Raw genomic sequence first — 25230 nt, 5'->3', positions numbered from 1 at the left:
CATCGTTGCTCTCCCTTTCCCTGTCAGCGTTAGTGGCGGCAGCCAGTCTGACCTGGAAAGAAGCTGACGCTCTGGAGGTCTGTTTTCCAACCCGGAAACGTCAGTAATTCCCTCCCTCGCCCGCTCTGTTTATTTAGCGCGCGAGTGCCCGTGTCACCTGGTGACATTGCCAGAAGGCAGCCGGAGCCTTTGCACAGCTGTGCCGCCGGGGTTGCGTTCGGGTGCGCGCTGGGCGCTTGCGTCAGGGAGGGGAAAGCTTCGAGGCGTCCCGTGCTGCTGCAGCCCGGCGGGTCTCTGCCTCTGGGGGCGGTGGAAGGTGCCTCTCGCCCGAAAGACGCGGCGCTGGTATCAGCGCTGTACGAAGCGTGTTGGCGGGGGGCTGCGTGTGTCCTGGGTGGAGCGAACCACGGCGCTTTGGCTTCCCCAGGCTGGTAATGACGACCCAGGCCCCAGGTCGGTCTCGTGAAAGTCGTCTGCGCTAAGCCCRGCGACGTGAGCCCAGGCAGCTCCCCTAGAGCGATGCCAGGGAAGGTGACTCGGTTCRCTAGAGGGTGTTAATTTTTATTTCCTGTGCTAAGCGGTTGCATCTGCTCAGGCTATTTCCAGCTTAGAGATGGCTGTGATTTTGCAGTGGAGGCAGTGGTGTAGCACTTTGTGCTTTAGGAGTCCTTCGCGCGAAATGAGGCACCACCGCACCTTTGCTCAGTCTGTTGCAAGCCTGCTTAGCTGTACAGCTGCTTGCACAAAGTCCTGCTGCCTGTCCTGCTGTGCAGCAGTACCTGCCTCTTGTTAGCTGCAAAAGCGCAAGYGCTGCTTGTCAATGCTTTACTCTTTTACTGCAACTCTATCTTAGAATAAAAGTAGTGACCATTCGTTTTACCAGTATTAATTGGCAAAGGAACCATAAGAGAAACATCAGAAGCAGGAGATGAAGGTATTTCTTGTTCACCTGATTGCTCAGTCTAAGCAAAGAGACTCCTCAGGCTTTTTTGCTCTTCAAATGCCTTGCTCACAAAACGCTTTGTAACTTCTCTCATCACAGAAATAGTTTTTACTCTTCTATTGCTGTTTTAGCCTTTCTTACTTAGCTTGCTGGGTAAAACCTATYTGCATAGATCACTAAGCAAGGATACGTCAGATGGGGTTACCTTTCAAGGTCTTTTGCAAAACTTATGTGATTTTGCCAGTAGAAACTAATTGTTTTTTTTCTAGCTTCCCTTTCTCTACCTATAAAGTGGATGTTCTGACATTTTTTGTAAGGATTTTTTTTCCATGTGGAAATGTTGCTACTTACAATTAGAAAAATCAAAGTTGTTGTTTTTTAATTGGTGTGAAGCAGTAAATATGTGGCATATTTGTTTTGTTTTTGTATTTTTGCCAGTAAGAAAAACAAGCATAACATAAACATTAAAGGACTGCAAAATCTCAGAAAAGTGGATTCTGGATAGGATTTTCATAACATACAGGAGAAAACTACACATTATTTCATTTTAAAATATTATAGGTGGACAGAAACTTATTTTTTTTTATTATTTACCACATGGCGATGCCTTTGAACTGTATTTGGGAACTTAAGCTCATTGCTCAGAGGCAGAACAGCAATAGGGTTTCTGGCCAGAAAAGCTGTTGATCTCAGTACAAGAACTGAGACAACAAATGGCTACTGGCAGAAAGGTGAAAATAGCAAAGCAGCAAAAATCACGTGCTGCCCTGTCCATAGTCATGGACGAAGTTTTATGAGAGTTGTGGATTTTGACCTGGGCATGTGTATTTCGTACCTGTGAGGAGTCTGAGGAAGTGTTTGGAGGATGTGGAGGATAAAGATTGTTGGAGGAGATGCAAGGTGTATTTTAGATTTTGTTCTGTGTTTGTGCGTGTGTTTGCTTTTAAGTATACCAAGCATCTCATGAGTGAGCAATAGAGGATAGCAAATGCAGGCTGACCTGAGGCAGGAGTCAGTATTTTGATAATGAGTGAATCTATTTTAGAAATGTTTTACAGAAAGAACTTGCACAGTTTAGATCACATTGAAGAGTGAAGAGCTCATGAAATGGTGCAAGTCAGAAGGGATTACGTTATTATCTTGACTGACAGGGTAGTATTCTGGCCCATAATGAATGGGAAAAGTGATGGGCATCAATCAGCTGCTGTATCCATGTTGTTCCTGAGCTGCCAGTGGCTCTCTGTGCAGATTTTTTTGAGAGGCTTGTCAAGATTTTAATTTGGAGAGAAAGTGACTGTAACAGAGAAAATTTGTGAGGAGTCATTATGAAAATGGTACCTGTATTTATGTTTGTAACTAAGCATGCCCAGAGACAATTTGCAAAGGGGGTGAGCAGCAGGACCCATATGGAAGGTCAGAATATAGGAAATTGGTGTGAGGAATCACTGCAGATGAGTTTTGAGAGGACAAATGCGCGTAGCTATATTGATGTCAGCTAACATCAGAGGAAGATGGGGAAAAGGCATCTGAATATTGGTGAGGAAGGTGATATCAGACTGTGCATGTGAAAGAGGCTTTGGTGGAAAATGTCAGTTAGAGAGAGTCTAGGATTAGAACTGGAGGAGTCGGATTCCGCGCAAAGATGGGAGGAGGTTTGGAACTGGGACAGACGAGGTGAAGAGAGTGATCTTTCGGGTGGTAGAAACTAGGTGCTTTTTTTTTTTTTTTAGAATTAGAGAGTCAAAGAACCCAAGAGGTTGAGGACAGGATGAATGTGAATTTGAAGGACCTAAGCAGATGACTTGAGTGAGTCCAGAATGCAAAGTGAAGAAGTGACTGGAGAAGGAGTGAGAAGAGGAAGGCTGCAGCTGGAACAGAAAGGCAGATGTGAAGATAGTGGAAAGTAGGAAGGTGAATGTGGTATTTCAGTATCTTCTCTAGGAAGAAATTATCTGGACAGTGTGTGGAAAGGAAGTGGAGGAAGGGAGGAACACTGAATGAAAGTTGGTAAAAGAGGCTTAGGATTTTGGAAATTGATTTCACTGAGGTTGGAGAAATAGAGCTATGAACTTGCAAAGGAGGAAATCAGCCAGACCTTGAGATTTCCAGCAAAGGCACTCCAGCGCGCAAGAACAGGAGCAGAGGAAATGGACGTTGGTCCAGCTGGGAACACTGAAGTTGCGTGCCAGAAGTTTAGTTATCAGCCTGTGAATGAAAATAGATTATCTGCCTTGATTCAGTGTTTAAAAAATTGTTGGTCTGAAAAAATCCTCAAGCACGTTGTCCTATTACAAAAAAATTATTCCTGTCCTAACATGCAGTAAGTTGGCAGGCAGATGTGTGACTGTTCCTGCACTGTCTGGAATTTGGACAGTTTCTGGCTGTAACCTCTCAAATAAAGGTAAAAATAACAAGAAGTCATTGCTTTATTATTATTTTTTTAAGTATAAAATAAAGACTTTGGTTTGTAGTGTCAAGAATTTAGGGCTAGAAGCTAGTTTCTGCCACCTTGTTCCATTTATATTTCTAATCTCATTTGATGAGTAATAGAAAGAATGRGCATTCAAAGTGAAACAGAGTCAAGTATCAAGAGGTATTTTTAGAATTTACAGTAAGACTAGTAAGGYGAGAAGAAATGCAGATAAAGGTGCATTCAAGARGTTGTTTCCAGAACAACTCACATAAACCCAAGAAATTTAGATCTAGGAATGATACACTGTCTTKAACTTGCTGATTACAGGGTGGTGGGAGTAATAATAGTGGTTATTTCATCTCATACTTCTAGACTACTAGAATTTTAGAATTGAATCTACTCATGAACACTAACCAATGGCAAAAACCACTATTTAATCATCATTCCAGATGTTCTGGAGTTCTGTTGATTAGTAGCCAAACATTAATGCATTAATGTTAAGTCAAATACTYTTTGTGACCCACTGGTTCTTTTTTAAAAAAAACATTTCAAAGAAATAAAATGTTACTGGGTGGTACAAATCCATGAAAGATATGTGTTTGGGTACAAATACATTATTTGTTGACTGTCAGTAACTGTTTCCGATCTACTAGATATTTCTATCACTTAAAAAATAGCAAAGTGTGAGTATTACCAGGGAACGGTGTAAACATCCATTAAATTTATAAGTCTTTTAGACCATAATCGAACCTAGACTACCCACAGAGGTTGCTTCTGTTTCTTGGAGAGCTTCCTTTTCAATGTGGAAACTGGACTTCTGAGAACWGTGCTCAAACATACTAGGTGACACATTTCTGCTGCTTGTCAAGTTTTGAATAGCTGTGCTTCAGTGTTGAAGTCCCCTTTTTCTGCCCACCATGTCCTTGCAGAGATCACAAAGTGTTTGATGGCCATTTCCTCCTATTTCTCTTCTGTCAGTACCTGGGTGAAGAAAAATGATTCTCCACAGCTAGTTCAGGAAAAGGACTGACATTTACTTTCATTGGAGAGGMTACAGTCATGAGAAGAGGCGTGAACTGCACCTGAGCTTAAGTGCAAGTTTGCCAAGACGTGTTGCTCCAGCCACTTCTTGTGCTTGGACTTGCAGCAGAGCTGGTGTCGCCTTCTCTCCCTGCTGGGATTTCCTTGGTCCAGCCTGGTGGCAGAGTGCTCCCTCGCCTCTCTGAGCTGGGGGGAGCTGGAGTCTGGGAGCACAGACACGGCTGAGGTCCCTTTCAGGGAAAGCTGTTTTTCCTATGCTGCAGGTCAAGGGCATAGGTCTGGGGTTTCTTCTGCRAAACAGGTCAAAGCGGACCTGCACTATTGTATTATTACCCAAACTGTTTGCCAAAGGCTCATTACTAAGCCAGCCTGCTGTACCTCGCTTTTCCACTTAGTGCTTTATTGCAGAGCTGGAGTTGTTTCTGATTGCTCCATGGCAGTGATTTAGAAGTTTAGAAGAACTTAGAATTGCTTGAGGCTTAGGAGGATTAAAAGACTACACAAGCATAAGATTAGAAGCAAAAAACTGGGAGCTAATTCTAATTTGACCACTGACTTCCTAGGAGGCTTCTGACAAACTACTAAAAGACTCTGCTCCCCACTTTGCACACTTGTAAAACTGTGATGTTCCTTGTTACGTGGAGACTTTTATGGAGATAAGCTCTTGCTGTTAATATTACACTGTTTTGAAGATGTGGAGTTATAAATCATTGGTCAGATTAATTGATCGCCATCCATTTATAATTGTTTTTATGCAGAATGTCAGTGTCTGTAGCTAAGTGCAATAGGATTATAACAAATGCCATGGAAAAGAAAAGCATTTATTTCATTTTATTGTTTCACAGTCCTGACTGTAACTGTCACACCTTCTAACCGTGTTTCACTTGCAGAGTAGCTTGCCTGGCAGAAAATCTACTGCAAATGGCAGTTTGAGACTAGGCTCCAACAGCAAGTCCTTGTCAGTGCTAGGACTTTAAAGCAATGATCCGTTTAGCTGCTGGGTTTTGGGAAAAGTATGAAAAATTAGAGTACTGACAGGTCATCACGTAGTTTCTGGAGATGCAAGTATTTGGTGGCTTTGCCTCTTTTTGCCTTCTTCGCCCTCTCCCCAAAAGTGCTCTATTAAAGGAAACATTATCTGCTAATTATCTTTCCCAATAATAYTACATGTCTGTATATTTTTTGTGAGCTTAAAAATGAAAGTGATTTTTTTAATGTCAGTGGTCTAGGCTTAACACACACTCCCTTCCCTCGATCCGCTTATTCAAAGGRGAGGCCTGCATTCTGTCTGCTCTGCAACCTATTCATTTTTGTTGCTCTGGATATGTGTTTATATAACCTTTTAATACCAAGGACCTGAGTGACCTTGRCATAACACCATGAATCATATATGGGAAATGTGAAGTTAAGAAGAAGAAATGAATGGAAGTAAGAGTATGGTCAGAAAAGTAGTTGTAAAAATCTCATCTTACTCAGCCGATACGTTTCCTGTGTGTGTTTGGAGTTGTATCTGCTGACTTTTCTGACAAAAAGTCYGCCCACAGGGGACTTAATTGGCTCTCAGATACCCAAGCTGATTTTGCAGGCTGATGATTAGTGTGTTTCTGTGAACGTGTTTGTATACATGTTGAAAATAAATAATATCCAATTTAGATACTATTGAGAAACCCAAGACAGGGACATCCCACAGTGTGATTTCATTTATATTTGTTTATATAGATTTATAAAACTCTTAAGTCTGCATTTTATGCTCTGGGCTCCTGACACATAAACCTACATATGGATCACTAATTTATTATTCTTTTATATAAAGGACTGTCCAGCACATCTTAAATGAGAGCTGTGTATCAACTAACACTAAAACCAACAGCAGTCTAGTCACRTAAATCTCTCCACCCTCTGTCCATCTCCTCTTTGGAGCTGTACAGCACTTTAAATCCAAGATCGTGTGTGGTGTATTGCTGGGTTGGAGGCGTTCAGGAATCAGTTATCCCCCAGATGAGTTTTAAAAATTACCTTTCCCAGAAGCAGTCTTTCTTTTTCTTTCTCCACCTTGCCCCCCAACCAATAAAACTTRTACTGCGCTAAAGGCATTCCAGAAAATTGTCTAGGCTGTCATTTTTTTCTCTAGGTTGTAAAGATGTTTTATATTATAGTATTAATTCAGCGTGTTGTGACCTCAGTCATGTTACAGAAGCTTCTTAAAGCTTCATTTTCAAAAATGCCCTTCGCAAACTRTTTCAGGACTGAGGGCCTATCATCTCACTAAAAGTCAGTGAGAATCAGGCATTTGAGACTCCCAGTCCTAAGATGCTTTGAAAAAAATTTGGAAATGTGATCCCTAATTTARGTATGCCTTCCCTATCTGACTTACCTACTTATGTTTAATCCAATAAAATAAACTGTGGCAATGATTCAAAAGATATGTGACTTCTGTACCCACAGCTGCTCCCTGCTGGCTTTCTGATGGACTGCTCCAGAGGGAAAACAATRTTTTCTACTATTTTATATTCGTTGGTTGTCACATTTTTTCCCCTGCCTTTGCCTCCCTTTGAATGAAAATTTCATTTTCTTTGACAAATGCTAGATAGAACATTTCCCGTTTGTGATACCCAGTGGTCAGWTGAACTTAAGTTAACAACATGTAGTTACTTTCTGCTGTCTTTTGAATCTGTTTATATATTAAAATAAGTAGAGGCACTAACATCTATTGTGTCCTGAAGAAGGTTTAAAAGGCTAGTTGATTTGCTAAATGCAGAGTCAGGGCCCAAATTCATTCATTCATAGGAAAATGGATGCAATACCGTTTCATACACAGAAGTCTCTAAATTGGACCACTAGAGCATAGAGAAAAAAATGACTTAAGTCATCTAAGCCATCTCCTTCCTTGTGTAGAGTTGTTCTCTGTAGTTAAAGCAAATTGGAGGATAGTCGTATCTGTGCTTAGTGCAGAAATCTGCCTAGCTTCTGACAGTATGGTAGAGATTTTGCCTGGTTGAGGTTGGCATCTCTTCAGAGAAATGCAACAGGTACACTTAATTGTTCCAGGTCACACCTTGCTTGAAGCAAATTTCAGTTAACATGTACATAACAGCTTCATGTTAGTGTCCTTTTATTTTGGAATGAAATGCCTTTTAGACTTGAAATTTCTAGAGAAATGCAGACATTTATATAAAACCTGTGAATTGTGAATACAGGCAAAACACCAATTAATGGGCTGTGAATAAATCATGTTTTATACAAGAACAAAGTTATCATTATTATGTGCCCAGTGTTCTGTTTTACAGATTTTCCCTATACTCTTTAGCTTTGCCAAAACTCATCCAATTATTTTTGTATTTTTCATGTGTTTTGCCAAAATATTATTTAAAAAGTGGAGAAGGGTGTGTACAAAAATAGAAGGTGCATATGGAAAGAAAGCTTTCTTTTAAAGTTGCTGGTTTGGGGAAAGAGGTTATATCTTGTCTAAGAAATACCTGCAGACTCCAAATACATTTTTTCCTAGTGGTTTCTTTCTTCCAATTAGACAACTTGGGATGAAAGACCTACTTTTCTTCTGTGTCCTCACATACAGTGGATTAATTTTGCCTGTGAGTGATATAACACACACAAGCAAGAATATCAGCATTCTGTACAGACATTAATTTGGACTCTCTTGTCTACACAGACGGAGTCACGGCAAAGCAAACGAGAGTGTTTGCATTGCAGAATATTCTTTCTTCTCTAATACTTAACTCTCAAGACTTTGGAGTTTCCCGAGCAAACTGCTTTGACTTTTACATCTTTTTCCAATATGATACCAGTAAGTGCATARAAGGGTTTTGAAGGAATTGTATTTGATTTTGACTAGAGAGCATGTTTTCAATCAACTGATCAATAGGCTCAGGCTATCAAAAATTGTGTGTTATTTGATTAGAAGGGATACACACCCATCACTTAATTTGAAACAAATGCCTACGTCTCTGGTTCAGATGCATCTGAAAGCCTTTTGCTTTTATGCATGGCTTGTTGCAGTCTTACCTTCTCTGATTTTTTTCCCCATTTGTTTTGTTTTGTAACACAGAGATTTAAACCAGGCAGATCAAGAGACAGTGTTTATGACTCACAAACTTRTATGTTGAATTGCACACCAAATTCTTCTGTTTCTATTACCCAATATAAAATTCAATGACAATATTCTAAGTACTAAAAAATTATTTTGAAACATTTAAGCAGTTCTTGCCTGTAGGTCCTGCTCTGTTCTAAAGGTGCATTCATAAATAGATTATGCAGACTTACTGAATGGTTAGTAGTTGTCCTAGACTTTATGTACACCAAAAGCCATTAGGTTCCTTGTAAGACCAGATTATAMCCACAAAAGTAAAGACTGCACATGACCGTACCATGTTTACAACATCTGCTAATCATTTATTCCTGAAGGGGATTCCTGCCTGTTCAAACCTYTTTCAGCAGCTCTGCATTGACGAAGATAACTGGTAGATTTTTCTACTTGTACAGTTTTGCCACTGCACTACTGCATGTGCTCCTTACAGACAGCTRGGGATGTTTTTCCTGTATGGCAGCCTCCTATGCTCATATGCAGTATCTTCTACGCTCAATTAAGTTTCGAATTTTTTGTTGGAACACCCCCATATYGTTCTGAGTCATGTATTCTCAAATGTGTGACTCAGTAAGATTTTTGGAGTGCTATTAGATTTGCTGTTAAGGCTAAAAAGAAAGAAGGGTAAAAAGATTCTCAGAGTATCAATCTTAAATCCTTACTTAGCCTTGGTTAAGCACCAAAGTGCTTAAGCAGTGGTCTTTTATATATAATAAGGCCATTTACTGGCCTTATTATRTAAAAATATAACATGAGTTCCCTGGATCACAGCTTGAATTCCTTGGTTTTGAATGACCATTAGTTTCCCTGAGCTCTGACTGATGTTCCAGGGTGGTGATGTATACTGGAGACCAAGCTGGTTGTGTGGGAACCCTGTTGGAAGTGTGCATCTTGCCCACTACTGGGAATCCAAAGATTTTGTGGAAAAGTGTGGATTTTATCTCTAGTAAATAGGAGGAGGACACTGTCGTGCAATTCAGCGATTAAATTGTTAAAACGAAAAACCTGAGTGCAAGGGTAAAGATGTAACAGTTGTTAATTATATTTACGAAGCAGAACTTGTTCTCTGTCCTCTATAATCTGCATAATATTTAAAACAGAGCCAAATGGTTTGCCAAACTTTTGTGGCTTACAGGCGCCTTAGGATGTTCCCTTATGTAGAGAGAAAGGTGATTACTGAGGTTCATCATAGTGTGCAAAAGAAGAGAAACAGCTGCCATGGTGCGTGTGATGACACGTGGGGACGTCACTGATCGCTGGACAGAATCRCTTTAGCTCAGTCGTTGCGTGTGTCACAACTACTGTTTCCAAAGTTTGGATTTGGTCAGGGAGTAGATGCACAGCGTCTGTTGAGTATCATTKACTCGGCCGTACACCATTTCATGTAAGGCTATCATTGCATATGGTAATGGCCGAGGGAGCCTATGYGCAAATAAGTGATAGAAACCTATTCCAAAAAGCTTGCAACTTAAGTAGATGAGAAAAGGAGATAGCATGCAATAGTAGTAACAGTATTGTCAATTATTTTATAGAAAACTATTTTTTTTCTTGAGGATATTCAGAAAACAGCTCTCTCATTGAAGTTCCCTGATCGTTCTGCTAGTTGTATGTCCTTTTGAAACAATGTATTTTTTTAGTTTAAGGAGAAGGAGAAAATCTTGCAGAAAAATTTCTGCATGCATTTCTCCTGCAGTGGAGATATGTTTACATCTGCTGCTGTGGAAGTATCTGTATTGCTTTAATTGTTAGTTTTCCACTCTATTTATGCACAATCTTATCATCAAAAACCATTTTTAAAGATGTTTCTTTAAGAAGATAATTTCAAAATGTTTGATACATGTGAAATTCCCATGTTATGTTACGTAAAATGTGTTGTTTGGATTTCTGCCAGTTCCTTGGAATAATTTTGACGAAACAGTTATGCAGTTTCTTCTCTGTGTGCTGTGCCGTCTCTCTAGTTATCTCAGGGGAAATAGCATTAAAGGGGTCCTGCTGCCACATCGCTCCTGCACTCTGTGCTCCTGCTGGAGGTGATGGGGCTTGGAGTCGCTGCAGACAGACGGGAGTGGGCTATAAGTTAGCATGGGTACRCTAAGAAGCTGGTTCTCATTTCATTGTTATCGTTTGTTTGCCCGATTGATGGAGATAACTCTCATTTTACTCTCTGCTGAATCAGGCCCAGAGTTTTAGATGCCCCTAGAAATCCATAGGTTCAAGTACTTTTTGTGTGCTTTTTACTGTACTCCTTCAAGAGAACTTTATGTTCTATGGTTGCCTATACAGAAGAAAATTTCTTAATAATATATTACACTGCATTCATATCCGCTTAGTCTCCTTTGGAAATCAGTATGTTTTCCTCTTTAATCGGCCCTCATTATCTAGGCATTGCTACAGGAGGAACCTCCTATTTTTCAGAAATATTCCAAGCCAGTTGGCAGCTAAGGCATACCAATGTAGTTAACAGAGAAGGATCTGGCCTCGCTTAGCCAGCAGTATGTGAGCATACGTGAAACTGGAAACATTTGTTTTCTCTCTGTTTGTGAAATTGGGGAAGGCATGTTGCCAAGAGAGGAGCATCAGACAATGTTGTAATGTCTTTTGATGTTTCTTGCTTGGTCTTAAATCATGTTCTGATGTTAATTAGTTTTTGTGGGGTGTTTTTTTTAATCATTTAATGATTCAAGTATATAAAATAATTTTCTTTGCCTGCACCAAAATATTGCAGACTTGGTGAGATGCTACTTCAGGTTGGAGAGGCTACATGAAAGTTGGTGTCTTATTCAAAAATCAGCCTGTAAAAAAACAGAACAAGTGTTGCTACAAATTCTTTAACAACCTCAGGGTCTCTGTAGTGGCAAATGTTAAGACCTTGCTAGGGGCTGAAAAGTGCTTTGAGTAGCTCCTAGAGGACTAGAAGCAATACAAGGCAAAATGTTATGAGGTGCACAACGTTTGTAAAACGCTAGCAGCTAATATAGCAGCTTAATAACTTCTTTCTTTCTGAATCTTTCCAGTATTTCTTTCCTGATCCAAATATTCTTCCATCCTCAGAACACCCTTCATGTTTGTGTATGTTTTCATAACCTATTACATAGTATTTGTGTTTAGCTGAATTTTCTTAATTAAGCCACCGTAGAGAATGTCCTTTAAACTGAGTAGAGCAGTTGTTTAAGAGAACTGATGAGTAAAAATCGAAATCAAATGAGAAAAACCCTGTGAGAGCTGAATTGTATGCATTGATTTAGTGACTGCACAAAGCAAAATAATTCAACAGAGTTTGTTCTTAGTTTGCCTATGTTATGCTGTTCATTGTGTATTGTACTTCACTGTCCTGGGGCTTATATTATTCTGTAGGATAAGTATTAAGGTGTGCACAAATAAGATGACAATTTTATTAGTGCAAGTGCATGTACTGCTAAATGGTTTGGGTTTTTCTTACTTATTTCCCTGGGGTTTATAATGATGATGATGAAAGTTTAAAAAAAAAAAAATGTATATTCTCCTTATATTCTTGCATTCATCATAAAGTGGTGGAATTAATCTTTTGTTTATGGATAGTAAGTTCTTTGTTATTTGACTTGAACATTGAGGGGCAGAAAGGGATTCAGCCTAGATAATCAACCTGATTCCCTTATAGCCATTGCGTTTTTGTAGTCACAGACTGTAGACATAGACTATTAGATATTTTAGGGCATTAATCACTTTGTGTTTAGATATCTAATTTAGGAAAAAATGAATTACACCTGGGACTCCCCTGACTATGAGTCACACAGAGGGTGGTTAACTGGAAATAAGGTATCTACATTTAGCCAGATGAACTCCATCTCAAATATATAAGCTGATATTTTGTTTTTTATGGCTGTGACATGCCATTCTGACTTATTTATACCTTAAATAGGAAGAAAAATGTCAATAAAAAAGATTTTAAGCCCTGGACTCACATGCATATACCATTTCTTCTCTCTCACCAGAAGGATGAAGCCTCAAAATCTCTTCAAAAAATTTCCATCAAAATAGACACATTTCTGAGAAATATTTTGGATTTGACAAAATTACCAGTTTTATTTACAAGACTGTTTGTCAAGATCTGTTACTATTGTCAATCAGTTTAATGTTACAAGATCCTGTGTATAGATGCTATTCATGGTTTTGCTAGTGTATATAGCTAGTGTTTATAGGTGGTTTTGCAAGTGTAATATCTTCCTTGAACAGAGATTATGAATTTTAAGTATTTCCCTTCTTAAAATCTTCAAAAGCATTTGCCTGTGTAACTGTGTTCAGAGAGATGGGAAGAGAAGTGCTTTAAGTACAGCTAAACCTCATCAAAGGAAAGCAATACTTTGCCTGAGGTGGGTATGTGACTCATTATACTTATCTGTATCTGCTACCATCCCTCCACTTACTATAACTTTAAAAATATTTGAAGTAGAGATAGTGGAATGTGAACACACTTCCAGAGCTGTCTGCTGGAGTATCAGTGTGCTGGAAGCTAAACCCAACACCAAAACCACTGWGGACACACAACTGTCACGAGACTTGCACGTAGCTTCTAGCAGTGCACTGAAGTGGGCGTGCTTTTATTATACTGTTAAAATGCATAACTTAAGGCCTTGTGGCATCTCCAAAGGCRGCATTTTTTATGAATGGATGGTAATGAAGAAAGTGCATTTTGGAGAACGGCGAGTTCCTCAGACCCTCTGGACTTTGGACCAGAGATCTGTTGCAGCAGTGTAACACACACTTTCCTCCTTTCTTAGTGAAACTGTAGGTCTAGATGCAGTTTAGAAACATTACAGGTCATCTGGATAGTGCTGCCTATATTTCAGATTATTCAACACTTGACCAAATGATTCAATTTTAAGACCTTTTAATACATTACGATACTTTGCAGTTGTCTGCATGAAGCTTTCTTAATGTCAGCATAAATACCACTTTTCTATTTTTCAGGACAAAACTGATGAGGAAATGATTTCTTCTCCAAATTGCTTGATTTTGTCTATACTATTATTATTTTCTTCTTTATACTGTGGTTTGGTTGAGAAACTCTGTCACTTCTTGTACATGGGAGGAGAAATTTCAAACTTGGGTCATGCGTGTCCTTTTTGTTATCCTTGTGAAAAATCTGTCCAGATTTGGCCATATTGAGACTTTCAGTAAACCTTCATTAGAGGCTTGATGGAGTTTGGCAGCTGAATTACCTAAATGCAGCTGTTGTTGGATGTGGTCTATTCTGGCCTCGCTGACGTTTTTCTTTTCCCTCCCATATCACTCAGAGATTCGAAAGGTGAGAGTGGGGCGCCTGGAAATGTAGAAATGTGGCAAGCAAGGGCATCTGTGCAGTGGGGTGCCAAGAGGCTAAACAAATCGGAGAGAACTGATGCAGATGTCAGGATTGGCAAAATCAAGCAGATGGCTCTTGTAACCAGTACATTAAGTGTCACATAGAATCTGGGTTTCTCTGCATGTTTTGATTTCATAGGCAGAGGCGTGAAACCCAGAGGCACAATGTATGCTTCATTTACCTCCGGTGAGCGGGCCGCGTAATAGACTGCTGCTGCTTTATTATCTTCAGTGGTAGATGTCTGTACTGATATTTCACATAAAAATCTGTATTATTCCRCTTGATGGAGGGTTTTTCTACTATGTTTCCTTTTCAAATGAGAAAAATTCCCATACATTTTGTATTGTCTTCCCCCAAACAACACTAAAAATAGGAATGCTTTTCCTTCCCTGTAAGTATAAAGCAAATTAGGCAATTTTGGAAAATGTTGACCTAATTCTTTTATGTACCAAAGAAAAAAGAAAAAGCATAGAAATGMACAATACAGTTAATTCCGTATGGATCTCCTTTTGCATTTTTTATATATAAAATGGCATTATGGGCAATAATAAATAGAATTTTAATGTGCTGGGGATTTAGCCTCAGGTATTTGGCTAGCTTTCCAAGTCCTGCTCCTAATGCTGTGTCAAACTATACAAGGATAACCTGTCATTGTGTGTTATGTGCAGATGATACTAGAGACATCAGGGGAACATGTTTAGACAATAGGAGAGGTTGGGCATATTCCCTGGAGGAGTCCTAGTTTGTGCTTATCAAAGGAATTTAAAGAACAGGAATTGTTACACCATTCATCTTTCAGATTAAGTTTCCTTTATGTTTGTATGGATCACATCTTATATATCAGACTGCTGTGCTTTCTTTATGAACTTCTGTGTTAAGAGAGAAACCATGTTAATGTGTAATAATTTGAAACAAGTTTTTCTTCCGGTAAAATATAAGCAAATAGCTTCCATAGCCAAATAAATATCAAGAATAATTTCAAAAATGGTCAGACCTTGGCTAGCCTGGATACAAAAGGCTAGGAGTTTTGACCATTTCTGTTTCTAGAAAGCTGTCGGCTTGACTTCACGTTAATCGTTCTCTTTAGCAGGGAAAGGACTTGATACCATTTCTTTGTCTTCCCCTGAAAACTGTTGAAAAACAGTCCAAATGTCCAGAGCAATCTGACTGAAGAAAAACAGGCCTTATTTTCCTCATACAGCACATAATCTGTTGGAGATGCTGCTATGGTAAAAGAATAAGACTTTACTCAATTTTTGATATTAATAATCAACATTTCTGACTGAATTCTTCTAATAGAAAATGAAGGTTTTCTGACTAACCAATCTTTTCTTTTTGTATTTCTAAGAAATATCCGGTTCACCAGAAAAAAAGTATTCCCGTTTGAAAATGCYGTTCCCGTGCTTGCAAGGCTCCGTAGGTTAGGTGCTTCACCCGTGCCTGCTTCGTCAGGACCTTGGCCTGGGCTCAAGGGTGAGCCACCACGGGCGTCCCGGGGGATGCAGCTTGGGCCACGCTGGAGAGCACCTCTGCACCAGGGTGTTTGCTATCCAAACAGTTCTTAGCCTAAACTCTTTTCCAGAAAATGAAGGGAGGCAAAAATCCAGCTAGCTTGAGCTGTTTGTGCTCGTTTTCATTCACTGTCACACTGCGGTGCTAATTACGGGAGATCCTTTCAAGAACCACTCGTGTGCATGAATCTTATTGGCTGCTTTGGCTCTTTTAACAGATCTTCATGGAAAATATTTTCTTCTTTTTGGCTTTTTCTGTTCTCTTCATGCTCTTCCATTTCCTTTTTATTTTATTTTTTTTTGTTCCCTCCTCCATGCTCTGACTCCAGTCAATTAGTGCTGGTATTCATTTTAGTTGTGATTCCTCCATAAGGAAGCTCATTTAAGCTGAAATTTAATTCCCTTGAGCAGAATAGAGCTGTCTGTAATCCGTACAGTTCCATCAAATGAGTTTGAGAAAATTCCCAAATTCTGGAATTCTCTGATGGCCAGAAAGAGATGGAGATGAGATATAGCAAGATTCAGCTACCCACGTTTTAGACCTTTGAGGTTATATAAAATTTTGCTGATTCATATCATGGGGAAGCCACTTGCCGCTGTCTGTTTTCTGGAGCTAGCCTCTCTGCTGCTCTAAAGTTAGCAGAGTGCCCCCCAAAAAAAGGGGGGGGATCCACACTGGCTGGCAGGGGCACACTCGAGCCCCTAAGTRTACCCAGTTACAGTGACTCCCTTCAGTAAATTAGTCAGTGTGGAATTTGGGAAGATGATGGAAGAGTACCACAAATAACAGCACAAAATAAGCCCTGAAGAAAACCCTCCTCCATAGCCTAATCTATAGAACTGAGCAACCAGCACTCCRAATGAGGTCAATGCATGCAAATATGAATACACATACGAGTAATATATAAACATAAATATATAAAATCACATTTTAAAATGATGGCTACTGTAGAAAAGAGAGGTTTCTGCCTTCACAGAAAGCACATGCATGAGCAGGTTTCCTACTGCAATAGTGAAAGTGGTAGAGATTAACAGTTGCTTTTCTACTACCTAAGTACTATTTTCTCATCAGTTATAAATGAAATTTGAATAGCTTTTATTCTGAATTCATTCTCAGATTTTTAGACTACCATTAAACCAAACCATTGTTTGGAGAGATTTTTAAGAGGGAAAGTGGGTATTTTAAGAGTTCTAGAAAACTAGATTTGAAAATTTGGTCGGATCTTCAGTTGCATGTTTTTTTCTCAAAGTTTTAGAGCCATTTTGTAGTCTCCTGTAACTGATTTTCATTAGTTTTATTGCYTCAGTCCATTCCTGCCAAGTTTGATGCTGATGTACATTTTGGTGTCTGTGGGCTAGATATGGCRCATGAGTCTGTGGGAGAGCTGTGTCACATGCTCTGTGTCGGTCCAGTTCTTTCCCATTTTTCCTAATAGAACTGCTCATTAAATTGCATTAAAAGCTCTGTGGAATAAACTGCATCTACGTTACCTTTCAAACAATATATTGTAATTAATGTGAAGTGACTCACATAGAATAATTTTCTTTGATAATCATACCATTATTTAACAATAATTCCTGTGGGTTTACTTTTAAGTAACTTCATGTGAAGACTGTGTATGCCCACAGGTGCTGTTTAAAAGCTAGTGGGGTAATTAAACATTTTTGCTGTAATTGTTACCTCTTAAAGCTRCTTTGCTGAAATTCACAGGAAGGAAGACCTGAAGAAAAAAGAGTTGGAAATATGTAATTGAAAAAAAAAAATCTTTTGGGATATTCCAATTGTCTGTCTTAATTTAAAAAGATAACATGAGAAGTTAAGGGAATTTTTTCTGATAGAACTTAAAAGGCATCAGGTTTTATTTCAGCAATGTAAATAGTAATATCAGCTGTATTATGATAATTTGAGACCTCCGTTTAACTGCGTACAGCAGTTAACAGAAATTTGAGAGGCTTTTTAAATTTCATTCCAATTTATCAAGTTGTAATTTGGAAACGAGAAATAGTACTTCACTTCAGGAAGTTCAATAAATTTTTGCGGTTATTGTTGTTAAGCAAGCAGCAAGTTGTTCCTTACTGTTTTATTTTGAGTAAGGTAGATCTTGGTACTGGACCAGAACCATTTATGCTTACTTTGTGTACATTATGCCTGGATGATTCTCTAAGCTGTAGTGTTAATATTGCATTATACCAGTAACTGTAACAAATTCAAATCCAGTTCTTAGAAAATGGCTTTTTTTGTGTGCCTACAGCACGAGTTCAAGAAAGGTGAATGCGTGGGACAAGGAGCAGCCTCCTCTTAGATTTCCAGGAGAGACGTGTCAACAGTCTTTGGTCAAATGAACATATTTTCAATTTGCAGTTGATGGCAAAATCTGGTTTACTGGGCGTGCGTTGCCTACGTCAATACATCTTTTAACTGAGGCTGGCCCCCTCTTTGTGGAGGAAATGCCAGATGTGCTGCTGRGAGCGCAGCTACACCAATAACGAGAATAACTTGGGGCACTCGGTCGTTAGCCGTTCCCTGCCTGTGTCTGGTAAGTGCTTCCCGTCCCGCAGCCGTACCTGACTTAAGAGGACGGGCCGAATGCCTCGCTGCCGTCGGCTCTGCCTCTTCCCGCCACCCGCAGAGCCGCCCCCCATCGCCCTTGTTAAACAAAACAAAAAACAAACAAAAAAGCCCCCCGTTTCCAGCCTGAAGTAAATCCGTGCACACGAGGTACGGCGGGCTGACTCTGCGCGCTGCACCGCACCGCTCGCCCGGCTCGGGCGCTCCCGCAAGCAAGCGGTCTCCCTTTGAATGGATGTTAAAATTTTAAGAGTTCTAGAAAACTAGATTTGAAAATTTGGTCGGATCTTCAGTTGCATGTTTGAATGGAGCCTTTGAATGGATGCTTAGCGAGGAAATCCGAGCAGTTTAAAAACRGGTGAAGCCCGGTGCTCTAGAGGACACTTCAGAGCTCCCTGAACTTCTCCATAGCAGTGTCCCAGGTGGTGGCCCAGGGCCAGGCTGAGTCGCCGYGCAGCACCCTGTAATTACGCACAGCTGGAGCTGAGCAGCCTGCGGTCAGTCTTGGGGCTGCGCTGATATAACAACATAAAGTGTGAAGTAGGTGCAACAGGAGCAGGCTCTGTGTCATGTGCAAGAACTTTGAGGATTTTTCTGGAAACTTTTCCTATGTGCAGGGTGGAAGAAAAATGATGTTAACTTTGAGATTTGTTTCCCCCTCCCCAGTTTTTGTCTTGGGAACGTTTGCACCCTCAGAGGGGCGAATGGCTGTCAAGGCGGCTAACAAATCTTGCAGGAATTCGGAAACCTTAGGAGTTATGAAACACTCATGTTGCTTTATGTTCAAGTATACTAGAAATGAGAATAAAAATTGGCGRAGGTTTTCGGTATTGCAGTGGCTGGAGACCATTTCTGCTGCGGAGGGAATTTGCCGGTGCAGGCTCTTAACACCACCTGTGTAGGTTATTAAAGTGAGGCATTTTTCGATTTGCTTACTTTTGAATGCTGGCAGTTTTATACTTATGTTTTAAGAATTGAAGGTCTCTGAGTTTTGAAATTGTGTTCTATCTGTTACACAAGTATTGGTTTTAAAACATCAGCCTTCAAAGCAGMGATGTTAAGCCAAGTGCATTTGCAAAGGAAGATTTAAATCATGCATCAACAACTGAATTTTAACTCATCTTGAGTAGATGTGAAGTTGTAGCTGTATCAGTCTATCTGCCATTCACAATCCACGACTCTGTCTAGGAAAAAAACCCTTACTTGAACTCCTATTTTAATTACCTTCTTTTTGATGTTAAAAAAATAATTTTGGACTCATAGTCAGCACCCTTTGTGACAGAAATTACAGCACAAGGAAATCTCTTCAGTAATTCCTGTTGAAAAGCAAAGTGTTTCCTGTTTTTTGCGTTGATAAAAAATTGTAGAAGTGCAGATAACAATTAAAAGAGTAACTGCTGGGAAATGTCATCATGTGCTGTGCATATATATAGGAATGTTCTCCACAGAAATCTTTTTAGCATGTTGTTTAGTTTTAAAGTTTCAAGAAGTGGAGTTTCTACCATTTAGTTTAGAAATGTGTTCCATAGCCAAGTACATTTCTCCTTCCTGGAAGTCTGCAGTAAAATGTCATAACTAGCCCAAATTCTAGCAGTACCAAGCTTTTCAAAATTTGGAAGCATGGTCCARTCCTTTAAAAAAGAGGAATAAAGAAACCCTTTCCTTCATTTCAGTCCAGTATCTCACAAATAGATTTCACTAATTTCTGCTTAGCTTGATATATCTTCATGTTAAGTATATTTCAAGAGGAAGGATATCTCCAATAGTAATTAAGTATTTTCCAGTTGTGACTCTCTYTCCCTCTGGACATCTCACTTCTGTTAATCTGACAATTTCAGGTATAGTGGCCATGGTCTTAGTTTTGGAAACAGCGTTGAAGTTTCTTTTTCTACTTCTAACTACTTTCTTTCCTTGGATTTCCCCATATCCTCGGTGTGCCCTTGGGATACTAAATGTTTTGTCTCCATCCTGACTACAGGACACCAGGGCCCCTGTCCTTATTAAATGGAGTTCTTCATGAGTGAAGTGAGTGGTGTCCCATGACTGTGACACAGTCTGGTGTCAGCAACTAAATTTAGACTCACATGGTTCACTCCTGATGGTATCTCGTGTGTGGTAAGTTCAAAATGGAATCTCTCTGGTAAGCAAGAGCAGCCCAAGGAAGCCAAAGGGCTTCCATTTTCTTAGTGTTTTGGCCCATTGCTGTTCCTCTAAGTTCATGGATGAAACTTCTTTCCAGGGTACATGCAGTTATATCTCATGTTTACACAGAGTACTTGTACACAGTGCTTTCTAGCTTTCACTGCTAGAAATGTAGGTATGAATGTGAAGCAGGATTTTTTTGTTTAAGGTTCCTTTGGTAAATCCTAACCTCAGGACTCGAGAGTTGTCCATATTCAGAAGGCAGCCATTCAAGTTTTCTCTTTGTTAAAGAACTGCTTTGAATACTAAGGTCACCGTGAAGTAAGATAAAAAAAAATCTGAATTTAGAATGTCTTGATGCAGTTCCTGCAGTTTGCAAACAGTTTGGGAAGTCTAAATAAACAGAAAATACAGATAGATGACTCCTTAGAAGCCACATTACCCTTGGGCAATATCAGGCTTTGGGCACATTATTCTGAAGTGTATCCTGAACTGTGCTATTGTCTTAGATGATATATTGCCATGCCTGCATGACATTTTCGGAGTATTACTAGAAAAAAAAAAAAAACAGATGAAGTAATCGAATGGTTATGTTAAATTGACTGCAGTTCAAATCTATATCCAAATAGTAATTAGAACCCAAGATAAATTTAGTAGTTCAAAGTGTAGTTGAGTGACTCTCAAGCAAGTCACTTAAACTTTCAGGGTCATACACTGCTAAATTCTGGGAAGTTAAGACTTTTGCTGTGAATACTGGAGATATTTCCTGTTTCCACTTTGTAAGTGAGCAATAACTCCCCAGTGAAGTTTGGTAGGAAAAACATGGGGCTTCTTTTAAATGATGGTGCAATCAAGTATTTTCTCTGCTTGAGTAATGCGTTAAGTTCTGCAGTACTGAAGGATCGGATTTTGTGAYGTTGGCAACAGGATAAGAGAGAAATAGATTCCTGTTTTTAGCTGAGACAATRTACAGCTAAGGTATGGCAATAACTTATGTATTTATGAAACTACTGAAAGTTTTCAAAATTTATATTCTATATGGAGAATGGGCTTGTTTATATAAAGAGTCACACCTCTTTGGATACCTGCAGACTGAAGAGGAGTAGAACTTCTACAACATTTAACAGCAAAACCTGAAGCCAAATCTGAAGAACAAACTTACCTCKGGAACCTTAGGTGGTTTCTTTTGGTCTTTTCTGCCTAATAGTGTCATAGGTGGCACGATAAGTGTGGCTGCTTTCCAGACACTTAAGTGTTAAGAAATCAGAGTAGATGAATATATGTAAAAGTTTTGAAATGTTTGAAGATGAACTATTCAGGCATATCCTTTCAGAATATTTTTTTTTTTTACTAAAAAAAAAAAAAAAAAAAAAACTAAGCTACTACAATAACCAGTGTGATACTGTGCTTTCTGCACTGATAGAAAATTCTTCTCCTGTGCTACTTCAGGCAGAATAAGGGATCAGCTAAAGTACAGGAAAACAGAAGATCATGTGCTGACCAGATTTAACCCCCACCATAACTAAAGAAAACATTCACTTGGAACAAAAAGAAGCCCTGCTTACTATAACCTATATTATACATGTAGATTTTAAACTAACATTTGACTGTGTCCGTCAGGTTTGAGGCTGTAACATCTTGAAATGACAGGGTACGTTACGAGAAGTAATAGCCTCATCAAGGCTTTAAATAAAGGTGCAGCTTACTTGGTTAAAGTACACATTGATAAGATGAATATTYCTTCCTGCAGACAATAGTGCCAAGTAGAGGCTCAGTCTTTCATTCTATGTTGTTTGGAGCAACTACTCATTTAACTAAAAAAGAAAAAAAAAAAGTGGATAAGAAAAGGTTGACTTGTGTAGAACATGCATGACGTTACTTAACAGAAATGACAGTCAAGTTGTTTTCCAGATAATGTAGTTCCTAAGTGGCAATTCAGTYGTCCACAAGCAAAGGTCAAAAGGCCCAACACACACTGATGCACAAAGGAAAATTAAGGTTAAGTTAAAACAGAAATACACATAATGAGAACTGTAGCAATTTTCAACTCAAATATTATGATGCAAAAGCAAGTCATATGTAAAACAGACATCTTCTTGTTGCATGGCTGTAAAATATGGGCTAACATGATGTCTAGAAAGGAATAATATTCCATATCAGCAAGACAGCAGCTGCATTTACCAGCATAAAGAAGATKTGGGTGTCGATAATCTACAGCTTAAAACTGATCTATGAGTCTTCCACTGAAATTTTCTTTCCACCTTAACAGATAGATATGAAAGCTGGAAATCCACCAAAGACGTCTAAAAGCTTTTGAAAGCAAATGCCTTAGGGAAATAGTAGGTATTAAAAGGAATGAATTTATAACAAATACTGAGATTCATCAGGGAGTTGAACAACACTTAATCTCCTAAATTATCCAGAAATGAAGATGGAAATATCTAGGATATGTGGTAAGAATGGAGCCGGATCTGATGCCAGACTGTCTGCCATGGCAGGATTGCCTTGAGGCTGGGTGCAGAATATGTAAAAGGAGATGACCAAAATAATTCCTGCATCAAGAAGTGCCTAGAGAGGGGAACATTATAGATGACTTAACAAAGCAGGGGACAGTCAAGGAGAAGGCCAGATGGACAATGATTGGCAGAGCCTTGCACATATTTGAAGCAGCTGCTGGCAGTGTGGGGGAAAAAAATGTGACTAAGGGTGGCTATAAACACCTGGCAGACCTGTAGAATGATTTCAGGACTTCCATCAGTACTGCTCCAGGCCTAATGGCTAGAAAGTACATATTTTAATCCCAGAGTCCAAGCACTATCTGTCACTTGCAGCTGGCAACTACAGCAAGCACTGTAATTTATGTAAACTCAGCACCACCCACAAATTTCGAAGATCAGCACACAAAGTGGTTTCTGCCTGAATAAAAGAGAAAACCACCAGGTTGCCTTCCTGCATCCGGGTGGAGGAAGTCAGCAATTGTCTGCTTGCAATAATAAGAGAAGGCATGTCTGCCGGGGCCTTTTCTTGTAGCGGAGTATCTTGGCTGCTGACCCAGCCAGTGCACCGCTGTTCTTAATTAGGCTGTGTCTTGACTGTATTAATATCCTGGAATGAAGCTATCTGGGATTTTGTAGTTATGCTTGCAGTTCTTTTGTACTAACTGCACTTTCTCAACCTCTGGGACCATGTCACCTGTGCTGTTACATCAATGACTTCCTCATCGACCACATCTGGCTGTTTCTAAACAGCCCCTTCCAGAGCATAGCAAGCAGATGTGTTCATCTGGCCCCAGCAAGGCTCCTTGCTGCATGACATGTTTAAAGGCTCATTTTGCATGTCTGCTGCTAGATGTCCCACAGCAGGTGATGCTCCCCTGCATGCCTACTGCTTTGTGGAGGCTGTTTAGGAGCTTCTTTCCTACTGTATATACTCATCYGTTTCTTTTTTCTCCTCATGAAAGAGTGCCCTCTTAAAAGGGAGAGAAGGCTTCATTTGTGTTTATCCATCTGGACTGTCAGGTAATGAGTCAAAAATGCGTAGAGTGTCTTTTGATTGTGCCTATACTGAAAGCAAGGGTGGGATTCAGTGGCCTGAACATAGGCGTCCGGTGCCATTTCTTCTGCTCAGTGGGCTCCTGCCTAGATGCAAGCTAGCCCTTCAGYAGGGAGAATACCTCCTTTGTAGGACCTGCCAGCCCCAGGGAGGTATCCCAGATGCCTTAGGTGGTCTCAAATACCACCAGGCACCTGTGTTCAGGCAACTGGATGGGACCTAGTTAGAGAAGCAGGAAGTCTATACCTTCTAAAGAAAGGAGTTTGAACCATGATTTGTTTGTTTTGCTTCCTATCTTGCTGGAAGATAAGCCTCAGGATGAGTTTTGGAAAGAGATCACTTTGATTTTCTAGTTCAAGCATAAGTGGGTGATATATCCTGTATTGTGCTTTTRTTCTCTCTCTGTGTAGACTGTCTTCTCCCTTAGCCTGCAGCTGCTGTGACCACTGTCTAGTCCATCAGTTCAACTGGTCTTCCATAGTTTTGAGAGTGAAATGAGATCTTTCAAATAATGAAAACCAGAAATCAAATTTCTTTGCCACAGCATTGGCTATAATAACTGAAAGTCTTTGATTTGCTTTTGGAACTGCTTCTGCATCTTGTTTCATGGATATTGCCTACCTCTCTGCTGATCCCTTCCTTCCTTAGAAAGAGCTTGTTTCCCATACCTMCCTTGTTCCGTGAGCATTTCTTTTACACTGTATTTATCTCTAGTTTGTTAGACAGGTAAATCTGTAAAGTTTGGTTACAGGCGCGGTAAACGCATCAGAATTTTTGTGGTAGAATAGTCGCTGAAGTAACCAAGTGTAAGCCATRCAAAAACTGATATGATAAAAGGTGGTATAGAATGGATCATGCAGCGTTTCAAACATGCCTTCCTGTGTGCAAAGTGTTTTTGCTGCTGTTTGTCGCACACTAAAGTATTCGATCTTGAGAAGAGTTTAGAGCATGTTCTGTTAACGAATCCTGTGAAAACAGAACTTAGAAAGGTGTTATTAGAAAGGTCCTGGTGGAGCTGACCTGTTGTGTATTTTAGTCRCTTGAGGATAAGTTCTCTGAGAAGAATCTTATCCAGTGCCAGTAATTTAATCAGAGCAATGGTAATCTAAAGGCACAGGTTATGTATGAAAAATATTGTATTATGTGGTAGATCTTTGTTACAGTTTTCAAAAGTTTCTGAAGAGAATTGTAATGTTTTGGCAGAAGTTCAAAATTCTCTTTCCTACAAGGAACAGGTTTTGCATTTTTTTTCTCTAACATGTCGTTTTGAGGTTATATGGTAACATCTGTCAGAGCTATGCTAACCTCTGTCATCCAGCTGTTATAATTGTGGTATTTTCCTTCCTTTTCCTTCTCTTTCCTCTCCTGCTCTCCCTTTCTCCTCCCTCAAAAAAAAATCTCCTTTTATACTGAAATTTTAGGTGGAATGAAGTGGTTATAAAAGCATCTGTCAACACAGGAATAGTTTGCCAAGCCAAGTATTTGGGTTGGAAGTCATGCCTTCCCAACTGCTTGAAAACAGGAAGTATCTCTGTTAAGTGATGGATAGCTCTACTTTGCTGAGAGGAAGAAAAGACCCTTTTTTTTTTTTTTTTTTTTTTTTTTTTTTTTTTTTTTTT

At 39.5% G+C, this 25230-nt stretch overlaps 1 protein-coding gene across 4 annotated transcripts in view; it reads left to right on the top strand.

The window, feature by feature from the left end:
* Positions 1-25230, top strand: part of AFG2A (AAA ATPase AFG2A) — a 201908-nt gene that overhangs the window by 127552 nt on the left and 49126 nt on the right. Inside the window, exon 14 of one of the 4 annotated variants that reach the window (XM_085323912.1) lies at positions 17601-17740. The exons of the other annotated variants lie outside the window; for them this stretch is intronic. Coding sequence (XP_085180038.1) covers positions 17601-17651 — 51 coding nt within the window. The 3' untranslated portion in view covers positions 17652-17740. Of the gene's footprint in view, positions 1-17600; positions 17741-25230 lie in introns of those variants that run through there. 4 annotated transcript variants of the gene reach the window in all.

The sequence above is a fragment of the Rhea americana genome, unplaced genomic scaffold (assembly GCF_003343005.1).
Source record: "Rhea americana isolate MKP2758 unplaced genomic scaffold, rheAme1 scaffold_89, whole genome shotgun sequence".
NCBI lineage: Eukaryota > Metazoa > Chordata > Aves > Rheiformes > Rheidae > Rhea > Rhea americana.
Note: the sequence above shows the minus strand (reverse complement) of the source record. Positions and strands in the feature narration are given on the sequence as shown.